This window comes from Rattus norvegicus, chromosome 19 (assembly GCF_021556685.1).
Source record: "Rattus norvegicus strain SHRSP/BbbUtx chromosome 19, alternate assembly SHRSP_T2T, whole genome shotgun sequence".
Taxonomy (NCBI): Eukaryota; Metazoa; Chordata; class Mammalia; order Rodentia; family Muridae; genus Rattus; species Rattus norvegicus.
In genome coordinates this window covers 45,713,387-45,730,233 of record NC_141552.1, presented here as the reverse complement: position 1 = coordinate 45,730,233, position 16,847 = coordinate 45,713,387, and the positions used below count along the sequence as shown (strand labels likewise).

General features: G+C 45.3%; 1 protein-coding gene across 17 annotated transcripts in view; it reads right to left on the bottom strand.

The window, feature by feature from the left end:
- The window catches only part of Arhgap10 (Rho GTPase activating protein 10), a 267,994-nt gene that overhangs the window by 119,827 nt on the left and 131,320 nt on the right, over positions 1-16,847 (bottom strand). For 16 of the 17 annotated variants that reach the window (XR_015643473.1, XR_015643474.1, XR_015643476.1 and 13 more), the window contains 3 exon segments: positions 14,598-14,679; positions 11,291-11,336; positions 9,259-9,324 (listed from right to left, as the gene is read on the bottom strand). Coding sequence is in view for 12 of the 17 variants with exons in the window: in XM_087595148.1 (XP_087451274.1) it covers positions 9,259-9,324; positions 11,291-11,336; positions 14,598-14,679 (194 nt within the window). In the remaining 5 variants the exon portion in view is untranslated. 17 annotated transcript variants of the gene reach the window in all.

Below are 16,847 nucleotides of genomic sequence, written 5' to 3'. Positions count from 1 at the left end.
CCTTTAAACGCTAACACCTCTTAGATAAATCATGTCTGGAATCCCAACAGCCATTCTGCCGACCACCTTTTACTATCTGATCCTCATCAGTCAACTTCCAGACTACTTTCAACATACTGCTGTTCAAACTCATCAACAGCTCACACCAGCCTCTGGAGGTCACATGCAACCCAGCCCAGCAGCTAAGATCTGTTCCAACACATTCAACTGTTCACAAAGCACCTTCTCACACAAGCCACCCAGCACAGCCAGTAAAACCTTGCCTTAGCACCTTCTGTTCTGATATGCCTCTCTATAGCGTAGAGCAGGTTGCCTACGGCCTTAGAAATAGTGTCCCCTTCCTTTATAAGGAAGAAAGGGTTTGCTTGCTATTAGAAAAGATTTGAGTTTCCTCAACGTCTAGGTTTCTTGCACAGCACAACTCACTCTTATCATAAGAGGCAGTTATATGGCACTCTTGGAGGTGCTGTTGGTAACTGAGGGTGAATGAAGCAAGCAGAGACAGAACTCTAGCAACTGAGGCTCACATGCGGACCATCGTCTCTATGCAACTGAGGCTCACATGCAGACAGTTGTCCCTACTGCAACTGAGGCTCACAGGCAGACCATCGTCTCTATGCAACTGAGGCTCACATGTAGACAGTTGTCCCTACTGCAACTGAGGCTCACACGCAGACCATCGTCTCTATGAAACTGAGGCTCACATGCAGACAGTTGTCCCTACTGCAAGAGTCTTTTTTCTTCTAATGGTCTCCAAGAAACTGCCTGGGATCACTCATAAAGAGGAATGCAGAATAAACTCTCAAGGATGCCTGACCGCTACTACTGACTGTCAACTGGACAAGACCTAGAGTAACCCACAGAACATGCCTTGCATTGCATCTGTGAGGGAATCTGAGTTAGCGTAGACTCTGGGCATGCCTACTGAGGTACTTGTGATCAGGTTAACTGAAGTAGGAAGGAAGATAAACTAGATCCAGTCCTTCCATGGGCTTGGGTCTTCAAATGCATAAATAGGAGGAAGCTAGCCTGAGTACATTGTCTATTTCCTGATGCTGAAGGTCATGGGACCAGTTGCTTCAAGTCCTTGCTGTCTTGACTTCCTCACTACGATGTATCTTGAACTCTATGAGTCAAAATAAACCCTTCCTTCCTTACATTGCTAGTACATGGTGATCATCGGGGCACAGTAAAGGTAACTGGGACACCGTAGTTGTCTTAGAATTGGCTGAGCTCATCCTCATCTTTCAGTATCTTTCCTATACACGACTGAACTACACCAGTCACATGTGTGGCCAGCAAAATCAACGTATTAAAGTACGCAGGGATGGATAGGAGAGCCAAATAAACTCATCACAACACAACTCAGGCTTAAGTGATGGAAAATTTTGACTAACATAAATTAGAAGAGAGCCTCAGGCACAAGGCAGAAGTTGGCTCCTGCTCTTTGGAAGCCTTGCTTCATTCCTCCCCACGCAGACAAAAGCATCAGCCTTGCCTTGAAACCGCCATATGTTTTCTAAGCAGCCATGGCACCAGGTAACAACGAATTCCAGGCAACCAAGCAATCGCCCTCTACTCCCCTTCTGTGAATTTTCCAGAAGCCCAGAATATTCAACAATGCACGAGAAAATGCAATGGCCACACTGTTCTCCGAGCACCTTTTCTTTACCATCTGTCCCTTTTGGTACTCGAGACAGCCTACTGCTCAAGTGACTACATCATAGCGAGGAGCAGAAAGGGTACAAACCCAACGAGTTCATTTTGCTGCTTGTTAGAGAAGACACACACGATGACTGAATCGTGGGAAGTCAGGGGAGCTATTCAGTACGTAGGCTGCCATGAGGAGGGAGAAACGTGGATTCCTCCAGCCTTGAATCAACAGTGGCACTTCCCTAGCGTCAGCAGCACCAATTGCTAAGTTTACCTCTGTGCTGGGGGGTGGGGGATGGTTGGTAGTGGTGGGGGAGTGGAGATGGGGATGGGAATTCAACGTGTCCCATTACCACAATGGTAGAGAAGAGACAGAGGCAACAGCCACTTTCAGTGATAGTAAAAGGAGGATGAAGATATGAGCTGACATCGCCCAAGCTGAGGTGCTAGTGAGGTCTGGCTTTAGAGTCCAGGAACATCCACTGCGACAGGAAAATAGAGGCATTAAGATGAGACATCACGGGGCTGGGGATTTAGCTCAGTGGTAGAGCGCTTGCCTAAGAAGCGCAAGGCCCTGGGTTCGGTCCCCAGCTCCGGAAAAAAAAGAACCAAAAAAAAAAAAAAAAGATAAGACATCACAAACTTACCTGATTTTGGTGTAAACACACAAAACCAAGACCACTAACCTGCAGCAAAAAAAAAACTAACCAGAGAACTCCACCAAGCTCACAAGTTTCCTGTCTAAACACGCGCACAGCACGCCTTGAAAATACGCCACTGCTGTTTTCTTGCCCCTGTGCTACATCCAACCACACACATACCCACCGTTAGATCGTTCACCTAATTACTAGACAAAGTTCACTCCTATTGCATGGATTCCAGGGCCTAGGGACATGAGGAAAACCACAGGTAAACAAAGGAAGAAGGAAAGCTGGAGAATTCTTCAGTGAGAAAGGAACCACTGAACAAGATAAGAATTAACCACCCCTCGCCAACCTTCCACCACAGGGACATGAGGTAAGCAGGGACATGGGGAAGTCCGTCCTTTTGCAAACATTTACCCTTACTAGTTTAACCCTTTACTTAAAGCTAACAGCTTCTCCCAGTGAGTTTTCTGAAGTTGAGAAAGTCGTTAATTGAGGCAATGACTATTCCAGCCTGCCTGGCTCAGGCTGCAGCGTTTCAGCCTTGCTTTTGCACTTCTGCAGGCGCCTCTTGGCTCTCCAGTCCCTCCCACTGAGACTGTCCTCTGCTCCCGCCCACTCTCACCTCACACCCATGCTGATTAAAACAGAGATGGCGCACACGGAATTTGCCCTCGGTGAGGTGAGAGTACTTTGCAAATCACGGTCAAATGCTGCCACTTCACTTGGGCACCTTACCACCCAAACACGCCTCCAAAGATTAATAGTGAAACTGTACGTTATCTTCTGGAAAAACTCATCCTGGGCCCCCACACCGGCTGAGCACTATATGGAAGCAGCACAATCCATCCCCAAGCCAAACATCTGAAACTCCACTGTTGGAAGGAAAAGAAGCTACTTAGATGTGACAATCAAGGTCTGTCCTGTCTTTTCCCTCCCATGAATTCGCAGCTTGTTACAATGCTGAATCTGATAGCTGACAGCTTGCCTGCGCCAACATCTTATGCCTTGCTCCAGAAAAGTAAAGTGAATATTCAAATTATGCACATATGGAAGGTTTTAAAGAGAAACTTCATAAACAAAATCGACATACAAATTTAGTTTTAACATAATGACTATTTAAAAAAAAACAGCAACTAAGATGTTTTTAAGCAAAAACAAAAAAAAGGATTACTGTTTTTGCTTGCATTATAGTACATATACCTCAAAATTAGGTGTTATGCACGCCCACCGAGAAAAAAAAAAGTCCTAGGCATGTTTCCTTTCTAGGAAGGGGAGTTATTTACTTGAGAAAATTATGTAAGCATATTTCACGCTCTAAAATACTTCACTCTCTTCCATATGCAAGATGATCTTTCTCTGTCTTCTATATTACCCATAATTCATAAAGATGCTGACATCAGCTCCTATATATGTTACATGGAAATATTAATTCTAACCACATATAGAAAACCAGCCCTTCCAATAACTTTATAACCTGTAATTTGTCAACTCGCCAATATGACATGTCGGTTCTCTCCCTCGGATGCCGGAGCCTAAGCAATTGCTTACTGAGTGCTTCCTACGCACAAGGCGCTGCATGTTGACAGAAAAAGAAGCACACAAAGGGTAAGGAAGACATTTCTCCATTCCAAGGAAACAGTAGATTCTCAGAAACAAAATAAACACAGGAAATGGAATTAACAAAACCAGGGGCTGAGCAACAGAGGAACAACACAAATGTCTCCGGATTCAGAAAAAAAAAAAAAAAAAAAAAAAAAAAAAAAAAACTACAGCGGGGGAGAAAAACATAATGGTGGAGAACACAGGGAATCTCCTAAAGCCAGCTCATCTCCACAAACCAGGTGAGTGAAAGCATACACACAAACTCCTGTCACATTCTTTATAGAAGCTAAGGGCCTTCCAAAGCATGGCTTTGTACCTCACAGGAGCTTAGACCTCAAGGCTCCCAGTCACTCAGAGGAGTGACTTGGAGAGCCTGCTCCACCAGACTCCTCTCGCTTGACTCACACCTCAGGTGCAGCACATTCACTCAAACACCAACACCTCTACCAACACTCCTGGGCCCAAAGCCCACGGCAGCAGGAACCTGGACAATTCTCCTTCCCCTGTAGAATTCAGACCAACAGTTGGGAGATGCTGTTTTGCCTCCTGGCCATGGGGCAGCCCCATGCAGAGTTTTTAAGTCTTGGTAAAGAAACCGTGGACTTGAATTCTAGTCATGCTGTGAGAGATACAACCTCAGGGCCCTTGGAATGATTTCCCATTATGAGATAAGCAAGAGCCTTGGGAGTCCAGAAGCAGAGCGCCTTCCAAAGGCCCATGTATTGGAGGATTGGCATCTAGGAAGCAAGGCCTAGCAGAAGGTCCCTGGGCCAGCCCCAGGGAGGCCTGGAGGAGGACTATGGAAGCCTTCCTCTTTGTTTTCTTTGCTTTCTAGCTATATGATGAGTGGTTTTACTACACAGTCCAGGCACGCTGTGCTGTTTCACCATGGATCCAGAGCTAACAGAGCAACTGATCATGGACTGGGACCTTCAAAACTGAGATCCAACTCTATTTATTCATTCATTCATTCATTCAGTTAAGTTGGATCCTCCAGGCCTCCATGAATCAGGATGCTCCGAGGACAAAGAAGAATGCTAAGCCATCATTTTCCTCAGAAACACATACAGAGCAGCACCTCATCCCGTGAGCCACATCACAGCTGCACAGGAAAGCTCACATCCAACGAGGCGGGGGGCGGGGGAAATTCCTCCTCATCGAGGACAGGTCAGCTACCCCCACAGGCTTACGGAAAGTAGATGTCACATGAGAGAAGACAGGAGGAAGGGACTACAGCAAAGCACTGAATGTGAATGAACAGGAACCATGCAAATGCTCCTCAACTCCCCTAGGCCTCAACTGCATAGCATCTAACAGGCTAATCTCTCAGTTGGACACACAGATCTGACTACTTTTAGACCTTTTAAAACAGAGGTTTTCCTATAAATCCCTATTCACATACAATCCCTAAAACTCCGGGAACCCGGTGAATAGGTTTCACACATTACTCCCACGGAAGCCTCCCATGGCTGTTCCTGTGCCCTGAAAGCCAAACAAAACCCCCCTCTAATTCCACAGCTGCTCTACTCCTCTCAGGTTTCACTACCTAAAGCAGAAACCAACAACAGTCCTTAACACACTTGGAATCCATAGGCACAAAATGCAGCAAGGATGTGTCACAAATGTCTATGTGTCCCTGATCCTCTTCCCAAAGTCCTTGCAGCAGTCCGGTGAGTATCCAAGCACTATGTGACCAGTGATGTCACGTGGTAGCTCTGAACTATGTGCACCTCTGCCAACTTGGTCACCCTACTCAGGGAGCAGTCCAGCCTCTGTAGCTTCTGCACATGTCACAGCCATTCCTTTCCTGCTAACCGCTGTAAGCCTGCTTGCTCTTTAGCGCCCTCTAGCACCATTGCGGGGAAATGCATTAGGTACATGCTTTCACTACGACCAAAGTTTTGTGTTTCCTTCCCAATCAAGTTTGAACTCCCTTAGCTACATCCTGTCTACATCTTAGTCAATAATTCTCTGAATGCCAGGATATAACCCTCATCCCTTAGATCTAAGAAAGTCCATTCCTACACCACAGTCCCCAATTAGCACCGAGCCTTCTAACCCGTTGTCATATGTAGGATGATGTCATTACGCAGGTGAAGGCAGGTACAAGATAGAATGTGGCCTGTCATTGGACAAGAAGGAAAGATGGGCGGGAGAAAAGTTTGAGGGAAGAGGAGGAGACTGGGACGGAAGGGACTGGAGAGGGGAAGCCACCAAGAGAACATGGAGGCAGGTGTTAATATTCCACTCTGTATTTACAGGTTGTTATGAGTGTTCTTAAGGGATGGATGTGTACAGGGCTTTGGATGTCTAGGTGGGCAATTATACTTATCAACTGGATCAGAGGTTATTGTGTTGTGTGTTCTTTCATGTGGCGATTTAATTGAATTCAAGAGAGTATGTGATGGTTGGAGACACATGTATGTCTGGCATGGTGGCAATCTGCCTTGGGAACTGGATGGGTAGAGAGACTGTTGCCAGGCTCAGAGAGAAGCCATCGGCAGTGTGATATGGGATGGAGCAGAGTGGGTGAGAGGCTTTGCTGACTGAGATGAAGATGTCTACCGGATGTCTTGGGGCACTACAGAGCCGGACCTAGTGCGGGATAAAAGACAGAATTTTTATATAATTTTACAGCAACAGTCATACACCAAGGTTCTCCTAAACTGTGCAAACTTGCTACGTTTTTATCTTAGCACCTGCAATAATTCAATTACTTACAAATCTTTCTGCTCTGTCTACTATTCCTGGTTTACGGGTATATGGAGCCAACTTTCACTGTCTATTCCAAAGGCCTGGGGCGAGGCTCTGTACACCTGGAGATTGCTCAATAAATCCTAATTAACAGACTGGCTTCCTTCCGACTGGCACGAGGGCGAAACCACGGCGGGTTATCTGTTACTGAGGAAATGAACACTGCGCCATTTTCTACAGAACGCTGTTTTATACAGGATTAAATTGGACTGTGTTTTAAGTAAAGAAGTTAAGAAAAAAGATTCCGAGTAGCAGTCACTAGCAATACGGAAGGTAGTAAGTGTGCACCCTCTCTCTCCAACACACACAATGCTTTTCCTAGGACAGTGCTTCCAGAACGTTATTACTGGACATTGTCACCAAGTGGTGAGCGCTTTTGAAATAGCCAATTCCCAGTTCGCACCGGTAGCACTTAAGTGAGACTGCGTACTAGAGGTGACGTCAGTATTGTTAAATGCTCACCGTGATGAACATGCAGCAGAAGTTGGCAGCAAGTGTTTGATGGAATCCTTCACCTTGGATAAGACGTAAGTTCCTCACTCTGGTGCTGGATGAGCGATGGACGCCCATACACCATGTAATTTTATGAGCAAATAAGTGTGTGTGGTTTGACTGATTCTGAGATGTAGGTGTAACTGCCCGACAGTCCCACCCCGCCAGAGAGATGTTAGTGTCTGTGTTACTTTCTAATATATGATGTTTTCTCTAAAATAATGTTACTATAAACCATTACCTTTTCTTGGTGTGCTGATGGCTACAGCAGAATGTGGACCTTTGTCTGATCTTGGTGGGAAACAAATTTAAAGGTAGTGATTTGTGATCCACAGAGCACAAAAAACCTCAAAGCCCTGTGTTAAATAAGCTAGGTTCCAAAAGACTACCGACTGCAATCATGACTCCACTGAGGAAACATTTAAAATAGTTCACTACAGCAACCTAAGAGACAAAACTCAGGTCAGTGGAAACCAAAGAGCAAGGTGGGAAGGAGGGGTGACTGCCAAGGCACAGAAAGAACCGTTAGCAGGACTGCCCCGACTGTCTGAAACTCCAAACATCTGGGGAGTCAATGTCAGTCAGTTTCCAACACACCCCTACCTGAGTAGCTATGGACGGCTGATGGGCGCTGGGGTCAGTCTGTTTGCTTTCAGGGTGGGGCCCTGGTGGGTCCAGCACACCGCACTGAATAGATTTTGTCTGTCACTGCCACCATCAAGTCAAACTCGCATAAGCGAGTTGGGGAGGAAAGAGGGAAAGGGTTTATTGGATTAGGTGTCCATAGCACCATTCATTACAAAATTAATTTGGGGTAGGAAGTAAAGCAGGATGGAAACCCAGAGGTAAGAGCTGATGCAGAGGCCATGGAGGAGCACTGTTTACTGGATTAATCCTCATGGCTTTCTTCAGCCTGCTTCCTTATAATACATAGGGCTGTCAGCCCAGAAGTGGCACCACTCACCATGGACTGGACCCTCCCCCATCAATCACCAACTAAGAAAATGCCTGACAGCCTTGCCTATAGCTCCGTCTTTGTAATGGAGGTTCCTCCCCTCAAATGACCATAGCTTGTGTCAAGTTGACATAAAGCTAGCCAGCATAGTCCCACACCATGAGTATAGGGGCTGCAAAAACTGGATTTAGTAGATTACTTGGAAGGGTGAATAAAAAGGGCGCATAAAATTGGAAAGAAGTGGGCGTGGCTCTGGGAGGAGTTGGGGGGGATATGATCTAAATGCGTGGTGCACAGGGATAAAATCTTCAAAGAATACATTTAAAAGATCTCTGAGCTTCGCTACTTTCAAATTGTATCTCGTGTATGTGTGTAAATGTATCTGTGCTAAAGGTCAAACACAGAGCTTTGCACATCCCAGGTTCTACCACTGAGCTCAACCCCAGTCCCAAAAGATCATGTTTAATGGGATCCCAGGAGTAAGAAAAGCAGCAATAAGGAGCTTGGACAAAATGTGCTAAGAATCAGTCTTCCACCTGCTGGGCTGATTCTTTCAAAGAATGAGCTGAACGGCGACCTGCAGTTCTAAACCTTAGAACCTAGGAATGTAACATTAAAAATACACACACACACACACACACACACACACACATACACACACACACACCTGCTACCCCAACCATGACATAAATTCTTATAAAAAAAAAAAAGAGCAAATCTAAATACACAAAAGAGACAGAAGGGACATGTATACACACAGAAAAGGCACAGCAAGGAAATTTCATCTGCAAGCCAAGGGCACAGAGAAAACTAACCCTACCACCTCTTGCACTCCAGCCTTCCCGCCTCCTCAACTGTGAAGCTGCAACTTCCACTCGAGCCATCCACCCTGTGGTATTTTCTATGATAACAGATATACAAGCAAATGTGATTCCATTTTAACAATGACCTCACTTGTTGCGGCAAAAAAGAAGTATGTGAAGTTTGCCCCCCACATTTACATGGAAAGTAAGTTAGCGGGAGTAACGGCGTGCTGCGTATAAAGTTCATGCCTTAGCACGCAGCCATGCACTGAGGGCCGAGACGGGCGGGCTCGGGTGTCACATACCTACGGGTCTCCACCAATAAAGCTGCTCAGCAAAGCGTGATCATTACCTCGTGTCTCAACAGCACTGATGCACTTTCTGAGAATTGTGAATCCCATCTTATCCAACTGTGCACCTAAGACAAACAGTTATAAGATGGTAAGGGGCAAGTAGTCACTGTATTTCTTTCCCTTACGAAAAGAAGGAAAACATTAAGGTAATGTAACATTTGTTTCACTGTTCTAGAACTGCTGAAAATCACGTATTTCCCATGCAAAGGATATAGTGGAAACGTTATGCATTTACAGAAGAGGCTTCGTGATGCAAATGAAGATGGCCAACTATCAACTTATAATTCAATTTGCAACATAACATTTTAAGTTAATCATTATGGTTTATCTTAAACAGTAAAAGAATATAGGAGCCATCTCTAAAGAAGCTACCTAAAAAAAAATCTGAATTTTGCCCAAAATACTAAGAGTAGCTGAGTTAAAGAAAACTGCAAATATACATGAAGGTTTCCCATCGTGCATCGGAGCTTTTGCTTAACACAGGAAGGAAATGTTCAAGAAAAAGTTCTCGTTGAATGCTATCTGGACAGCAAGGTAAACAACAAGTAAGTTAAAATTTTGATAATTTGTACTCTTCACCAAGCTTTTTTAATAGCATTATTATCTTCCTAATTTGAATTGAAAACAGATGATTCATATGCTACAACAGGCCAATTTAAAAATATAACTTTATGCTTTTTCTAATATAAATGTTTGCTTATGACCAGGTTGGCATATATTTGTAGATCACGTTTTTGCTTCAAAACCTAAGGAAAAAGGCACCTCTGGCCGCTGCTCCAGGGCCCAAGGGGCTGTGGCATTAGCGCTCGCTTCCTGGGGATTTATGGCCTTGGATATAAATTTGGTTCAGAATCTGTATCAATAGGCTTAAAGTGAGTTTTAATGGTGAAAACTGAACAGAGGTTTCGAGAATCCACTATTGGTAACATTATATAAAATGCACGTTGTTTCCGTCTGCTGTGCAAAGCCATCTCCAGGAGAGGTATGTTTCAACGCTTTTATGATAAAGAGCAGAGACAATAAGGGGAAGTCTGAGAAGAGGGAGAGGAATGTGAGGGATGGGAGACCTAAGACAGAGATGCTGGCAAGACAGAAAGGAGGGACGCACTGCTGAGGTGTTGCGTGGACGCGCCCCACCGTGGAGCGCCAGTCAGCATCCAAGGCCAGGCTGCAGATCTTTAGTCTTTGACCGCAACTGTTTTGAAACCATGTGTACATAACACAGCCTTTCCTGTGGCTTCGCTAAGCATAACCTTGATTTCACAGATTCTTGTGCTGTATGTAAACAGCTTACCATTTCCCAAGTGTATGTGTCTTGTATAGGACACAGTCTAGCTGCAAGGTCAGAGGGTTTCAAGGTGTAACAGTAATACATGGGTGCTACACGGTTGGTCAAAAATCAGCCCAAGCCAGAGAACAAAGCCAGGAGCTTACGAAGGAGTTCTCAGTCCTGACTGCCTGAAGTCCACGCTGCACAGAACCACCACCTTATGACAAGTGCTCGTGCATACAAATCTGCCCGGCGACCAGAGGTTCACCACCAGGCTGGGCCATTCTTGTTTATTTCATTACTCATTGTGGCCAAGGATGACTGTTTTAAACTATCTGAACTAATTCTCACATTTGCCGAGGAAATTCTCTCCTCTCATCAGCCTTACTGAAAATGCCTGAAGCTCCTAGAGCATGCGCAGGACCCCTACAGCATCCTGTTATTCCCAACCAAACGTGGTCCGGAGAATCTGCTTACTTCTATCTAGAATGACGAATGACAGGATAAGGAGGCCTGGAAGCCATGGACCGAGGACCCCTTGCAAAGGCCCTCAAGAGCTCAGAAAGCTACCAGCTGCCTACTGAAAAGCTTCCCATCATCATTCACGAGTGGAGACACACACAGCAAAAGACTGTGCAGGAGAATTCACAGTAAAGCTCTAGGGGACAAACAATGAGGCTCCTTCATGGGCTTAAAGAGGGTACACACGGAGCCCAGCAAAAGCTTGGGGTTGGAAGCGAACAGGATAAATAAACACTTACCTCCTTCTGGTCTTGGGACGATGGCTCTATTAAAAGTGTGGAACAACTGGTGAAAGAAAGAAAGAAAACACTTTCAACAGATTACTTACAAGTCAGTCAAGTAAGAACACACAATTTTTCATTTCTGTGAATTTAGCACTAGACAATCTAGCATCTAAAAGATATATTTAGTCTTCGTCCCTGCTTTACAGCATAGAGTTCCCATACCTGGAATTTCCAGATAGAAATGATTTGCTATTCAGGAGCCCTTTGGGACAGCTCTAGACTTAACTCTGAACAAGTAACTTAGAAAGTGAAAACCTGGGCTGGAGAGATGGCTCAGTGGTTAAGAGCACTGACTGCTCTTCCAGAGGTCCTGAGTTCAATTCCCAGCAACCACATGGTGGCTCACAACCATCTGTAATGAGACCTGATGCTCTATTCTGGTGTGTCTGAAGACAGCAACGGTGTGCTCCTATAAATAAATTAGATAAATCTTTTTTAAAAGTGAAAACCTATACAGTATAAGGATACAGCTAGATACTCCACGTGATGAATGAATTAAGACATTCAGAGTCTGCCACTGACCACCTGGGGAAGAAGCTTACAATCTATAAAGGTCAATGGGATTGGCTAAGTTTCTGTGGATGAACACATCAAATGCTGGGATAGTGACAATTCTACCAGGCTTGGGAACTCCTCGAAGGCCCACACTCTCTTTACAACCAGCCCTACACACAGCTTCCTTGAGCCCGCTCAAGTTGTAACATGATCAATAAGACACTACCAAGTGTACTTTACCCTGAGTGCTGACAACCAATGACTACACCCAAGGAAGGGGTCATGGGAATCTCAAATTCACATCACACTATGCTACAAAGACCAAGACTAAAGCAGAGGCAGCCATCTAGATCTGCACCCCCAGTGTGTAAGATCTGCCATCAACACCCCAGACAGCAGTGTCAGGGCTGAACTGACCTGGGGGATAGCCACCTGGTGTGAGACATTGCCAGTGTGGGAAAATCCCCCATTGGAAACCTGTGTGGGGACACAGGCCAGATGAGCTGCACTGGTCTAATGACATGCTATCATGAGTTCACATACAAAAGTAAGCAACACAAACAGGACATCTCTCAGCCTACTCTTCTCTTCCAGAGACATGCCAAGCCGGCAAAAATGAGATCAAAGCGTCTACCGTCTCTAAGGAACTTGTTAAAAGTCTATGTAAATGGAGAAAGTTCCACCTTACAGATACAGGCTGACAAACTATTCCATTCCAACCTCTAACAAAACTCCCACTACTGTCTACTCCACTGTTTCTTGTTCTAACCCCGGCATTTACATAAGCAATAGTTAATCCTTGCCCATCCTTCTAGTGAATACATCTGCAATAGCACCACGGTAATTCGGCTTCTCGAACTGGCTCGCAATCTGCAAGACATAGCACAGGAAGGAAATCTGCTGTGCCTCAGTCTCTATGCAAACTATCCTCTCTCCACATTCTTCTGTTCTCTGTTAATGGCCTGGCTCTTTACAGGGAAAGTCAGGCAGATCATGAGTTCAAGACTAAACCAAACTGTAAGCTCACTTTTCTTCCAAAGACTCAACCATGGTCGTAGTTCTGCTATGCAAACTCACTTTCTAAAGTACTTCTCGAGGCTCTGGGGTGATCATCAGGGTTATTAAAAAGGATTAAAGTATTAGAACTAGATCTCGATCACTATCAAATTTCTTTATTAGAGAGATCTCTCTCTGTGTAGCCCTGACCAACCTGGAACTCTATATAAGCCAGGTTGGTCTTGAACTCAGATCCTGACTCCGCCTCCCAAGTGCCAGGAATTAAGGAATGTTTGACCATTCTGGGCTTCAAAACTCCTCTTTTTTAGATGTTTTTAAAATAATTGTGTGTGTGTGTGTGTGTGTGTGTGTGTGTGTGTGTGTATGTGTGTGTAAGTTTAGGTGTCTGTGGAAGTCAGAGGTATTCAATCACCTGGACCTGGAGTTACAGGTGGCCAAACAAGGGTGTTGGGATCTGTGCTCTGGTCCCCTGCAAGAATGGTATGTACTCTTAGACACTGAAGCATCTCTCTGGACTTCTATCAAAACTCCTGGCCAAAACTTCTAAGAACAAACTGAGCACTGCTGAATGGCAGACAGGTCTGCCCAGTGAGCCAGTACATGCCAGGCACTGGTGATGATGAAGTTCAACCTTAGCACTAAAACCAGGCAGAAACAAAGAGACAGAGTCTAAATCCAGCTCAGATACGGTAACATACAAATCTAATTTGGGATAGTTTGGCTCAGGGATACATTTCTTAAACAGTATCAAGGGTCAAAACATAGTAGCTGGGTTCTCACTCTGAGTGCCTGCACACACTGTTCCAGCCAGCCTCGGGCTCCCTGGACTCTCAGCTGTGCCCTTGCGGCTGAGCGGCCAGCCCAAGGCAGCACCGTGTTACACGCTCTGAGAGAGCTCCATTCTGAAACCTCCTTCCTGACTGAACAGAACCCCTCTCCCATCTTCAGATCATGCTTTCCCCAAAGTCTTCATAGGCAGGCCAGGCGGCGCCTGCCGGCAGTTTACTTAGAATCGTAGCACTTTCCACAGCATACCGAAAGAGCATCTGTGGTTCCTTCTATAGTTGCCCTTACTAAATCCCCAACTCAGTACATGATCTGCCAGATGCCGAGCCCCAAAAGCCAGCAGCACACACACACAAAGAAATCAGTGCTGGAACCAAGTGCCAACACTCAGAATTCAGATACCTTTGGACCCGTGTCATACCTTTAATCTACTCCTTGAAGCAAATGTATAAAGAGGCAACTCTATTCTACACTACGAAGGAGAAACCATTACAGTGTTATACACTGTTAAGTAGCAGCCCAATATGGGCAGCAGTTCTTCCTGCCACACACTTACTGTCCCATCTCCAGAATCTAAAGCGCACTGCAAGCATCCAATATACTTACTACACACGCGCGAGCACACGTGCGCGTGGGCGCACGCGCACACACACACACACACACACACACACACACACACACACAGTTGTATACAACAGGAGAAGGTGAGAGTTTTGCTGACTTTTGCACAGCCAAGCCAATCAGAGTGACAAAGCTCAGAGCTGGAAGAGAATGATGCCCCAGGCGTGGGTGAGCTGCCGCTGCACAAGAGAAACGACTGGAGTGTCAACATGGTTCCAAGACCATTCCGAATACCAGCTCCAGCAAGGAACTGCTCTCAAACGCTATAAAACAAAACCGAGGTGGGAATGAACCAAGTCAGCTAAACGGATTTAAACAAGAGCTCCAGCACTGATGTTCTTACAGCTTCTTTTCCACCCAGAGCTTCCAACCACTGCTTCCTTTCCTCTTCTGAAAACGCCTGCACGGTCAAGGGGACGCCAGGCCTGAAAAACACCAGGAAAACACAGGTCACCCAGTGACAACGCAAAACCTCTCCTCTGCTTCCAAAGGTTTGACTATACAAATTAAAGGTTTGCATTAATTTTCAACTACAATAAAAAAATATGATGTAAAATTTGCTATTTAGGCCACTTTTAAACAAAAATATATCATTGTACAACCATCCTCATGTTTTGCCTCCAGAATATCGGGGGAGGGGGTGTCTTACTAGGTAGTTCAAGCTGGTCTTGAATTCAATATATTCCTGCCCCCATCACCTGAGTGCTGGAATTACAAGTATTATACAACATTTCTGTGCCAGACCAGAGATGTTTTGATCTTGCAAAACCAAATCTTTAAAAACCACTAAACACTTCTTTCCTATCCACTGTTCCTCCTCCTATGGCAACTCCTGTTATCCACTGTGTTTCTACAAATGTGGATAATCTAAGCACCATAGCAAGAGAAACCACATCCTATTCATATTTTCCAGCCAGCTTCATTTAATGCAAAGTTCATCTAAGTTGGAACATACATCATAAATCTTCCTTTTTAATACTGTATGTATATATGATGTTCCCACCCTAATTTCCATCAAAGATAAGCAAATTAATAACACACTGACTGGGATGGCCAGAGTCAGAAGTACTAAGAACACCACATGTTGATGAGGATGGGAACAAGGGACTCTCACACCATCAAATACCAATGGCATAAAATGGCGTAAAATGACGCAAACAATGTGAGGCAGCTCTGTGGCTTCCTACAGACACAGCCAGACACTTAGGACAATCTTTCCAGAGGTATCAGGGTCTGTGTCCACCTGCACAGGATTGTTCACAACCTCTGTAAGTGGGAAGCAGTCAAAGTGCCCTTCAGTGGGTGAGCAGGGCAGGAGCCCGGGCAGTGGGTTCCTCAGCACTAAACCAACCATGCATCACACCCCAAAACACAGCAAGTTCATCATTACTGGGTGAAACGAGTCCATGACACAGGGTTACATGTGCATAACTGCAAGTATAGGACAAGCCTGGGAAAGTCAGAACTACACAAGCAGTTTTTCAAAAGGAGAAGCAGCAGCGAAGAGACACTGGAAAGAAGGCACAGGGTAGCAGCAGGCACACAGAAGGACGAGCCCTGCTCCGGGAAAACTGCAGAAGGGCTTCCACACACTACGGTCAGCAACACGACGGCAAGAACCCTGTTGCTCCATGGATCGCCTATAGAGAGATGAAACACAAGCAACAGGGAACAGCAATTCCCTACCCATCGAAGCAACTCTCGGTAACTACAAAAGTCTGTATGTTCTGGAGAGAAAAGACTACTTAAAGTAAGGCAAGTATAAGAAAACAGAGAGAGAGACAGAGACACAGACACAGACAGAGACAGAGAGAGACCAGACACTCACTAAGAAAACACGCCCATGAAGAAGCTCTGGTGAGACCACTGATACACAACAGAACTGAAGAAAAGGTCTACCTTGGGGTTCTTAGGAGTCAACTACCCTGTCGAGCAAACGCTCACTGGCTGAACGGAGGACATGACTGATCTCTTATTTAATCATGACTGCTAGATACCACACACTACACCAAGCTCTAACCATCCATCACAGTGAGCCTTGCTAAATACAAAAGCAACCCGATGAACTTCATAAAAGAGAAAAATGAATCAGGTACAAGAGAATGAGTTGTCAGGACACTCATTGAAGTAGAAACTTCTGGTTTCTTCAGAAAGTCAGTTATGTCAGATAATGTTTTGCTGGGGCACACAGGCAAAGGATGTTTTGCTAAAGCTGACACATGGAAGGACCCGGGTGTTTAGAAGGGATAGAAATCTCACCCCACAGACAGTGAGAGCTCCAGCATTGGTTCACTGTGCTCCGCCTCACTATTCTTCCCTGGTGACATGCACGTATTGGTTCGCCTTACACTGCTTTGCTGAGCTGCCCCAGTGGTGACTCAAAAGACAGAAATTTGCCAGAGCTTCTTGTGAGGTTCCTGTGGCTTCGTGCCACTCCCTCTGACCTGGGCCAGTTGGTGAGCCTCATGGTTTCTTCTGATTTAACTAGCCTTGAAGGTTCATATGTGGTTATCTGCTGAGTGGACTGGACTGTAACTGCTGACTCGTGTTGGTGTTTTGCTAGAGGACTGGACTGCTGATATCAAGACAATGA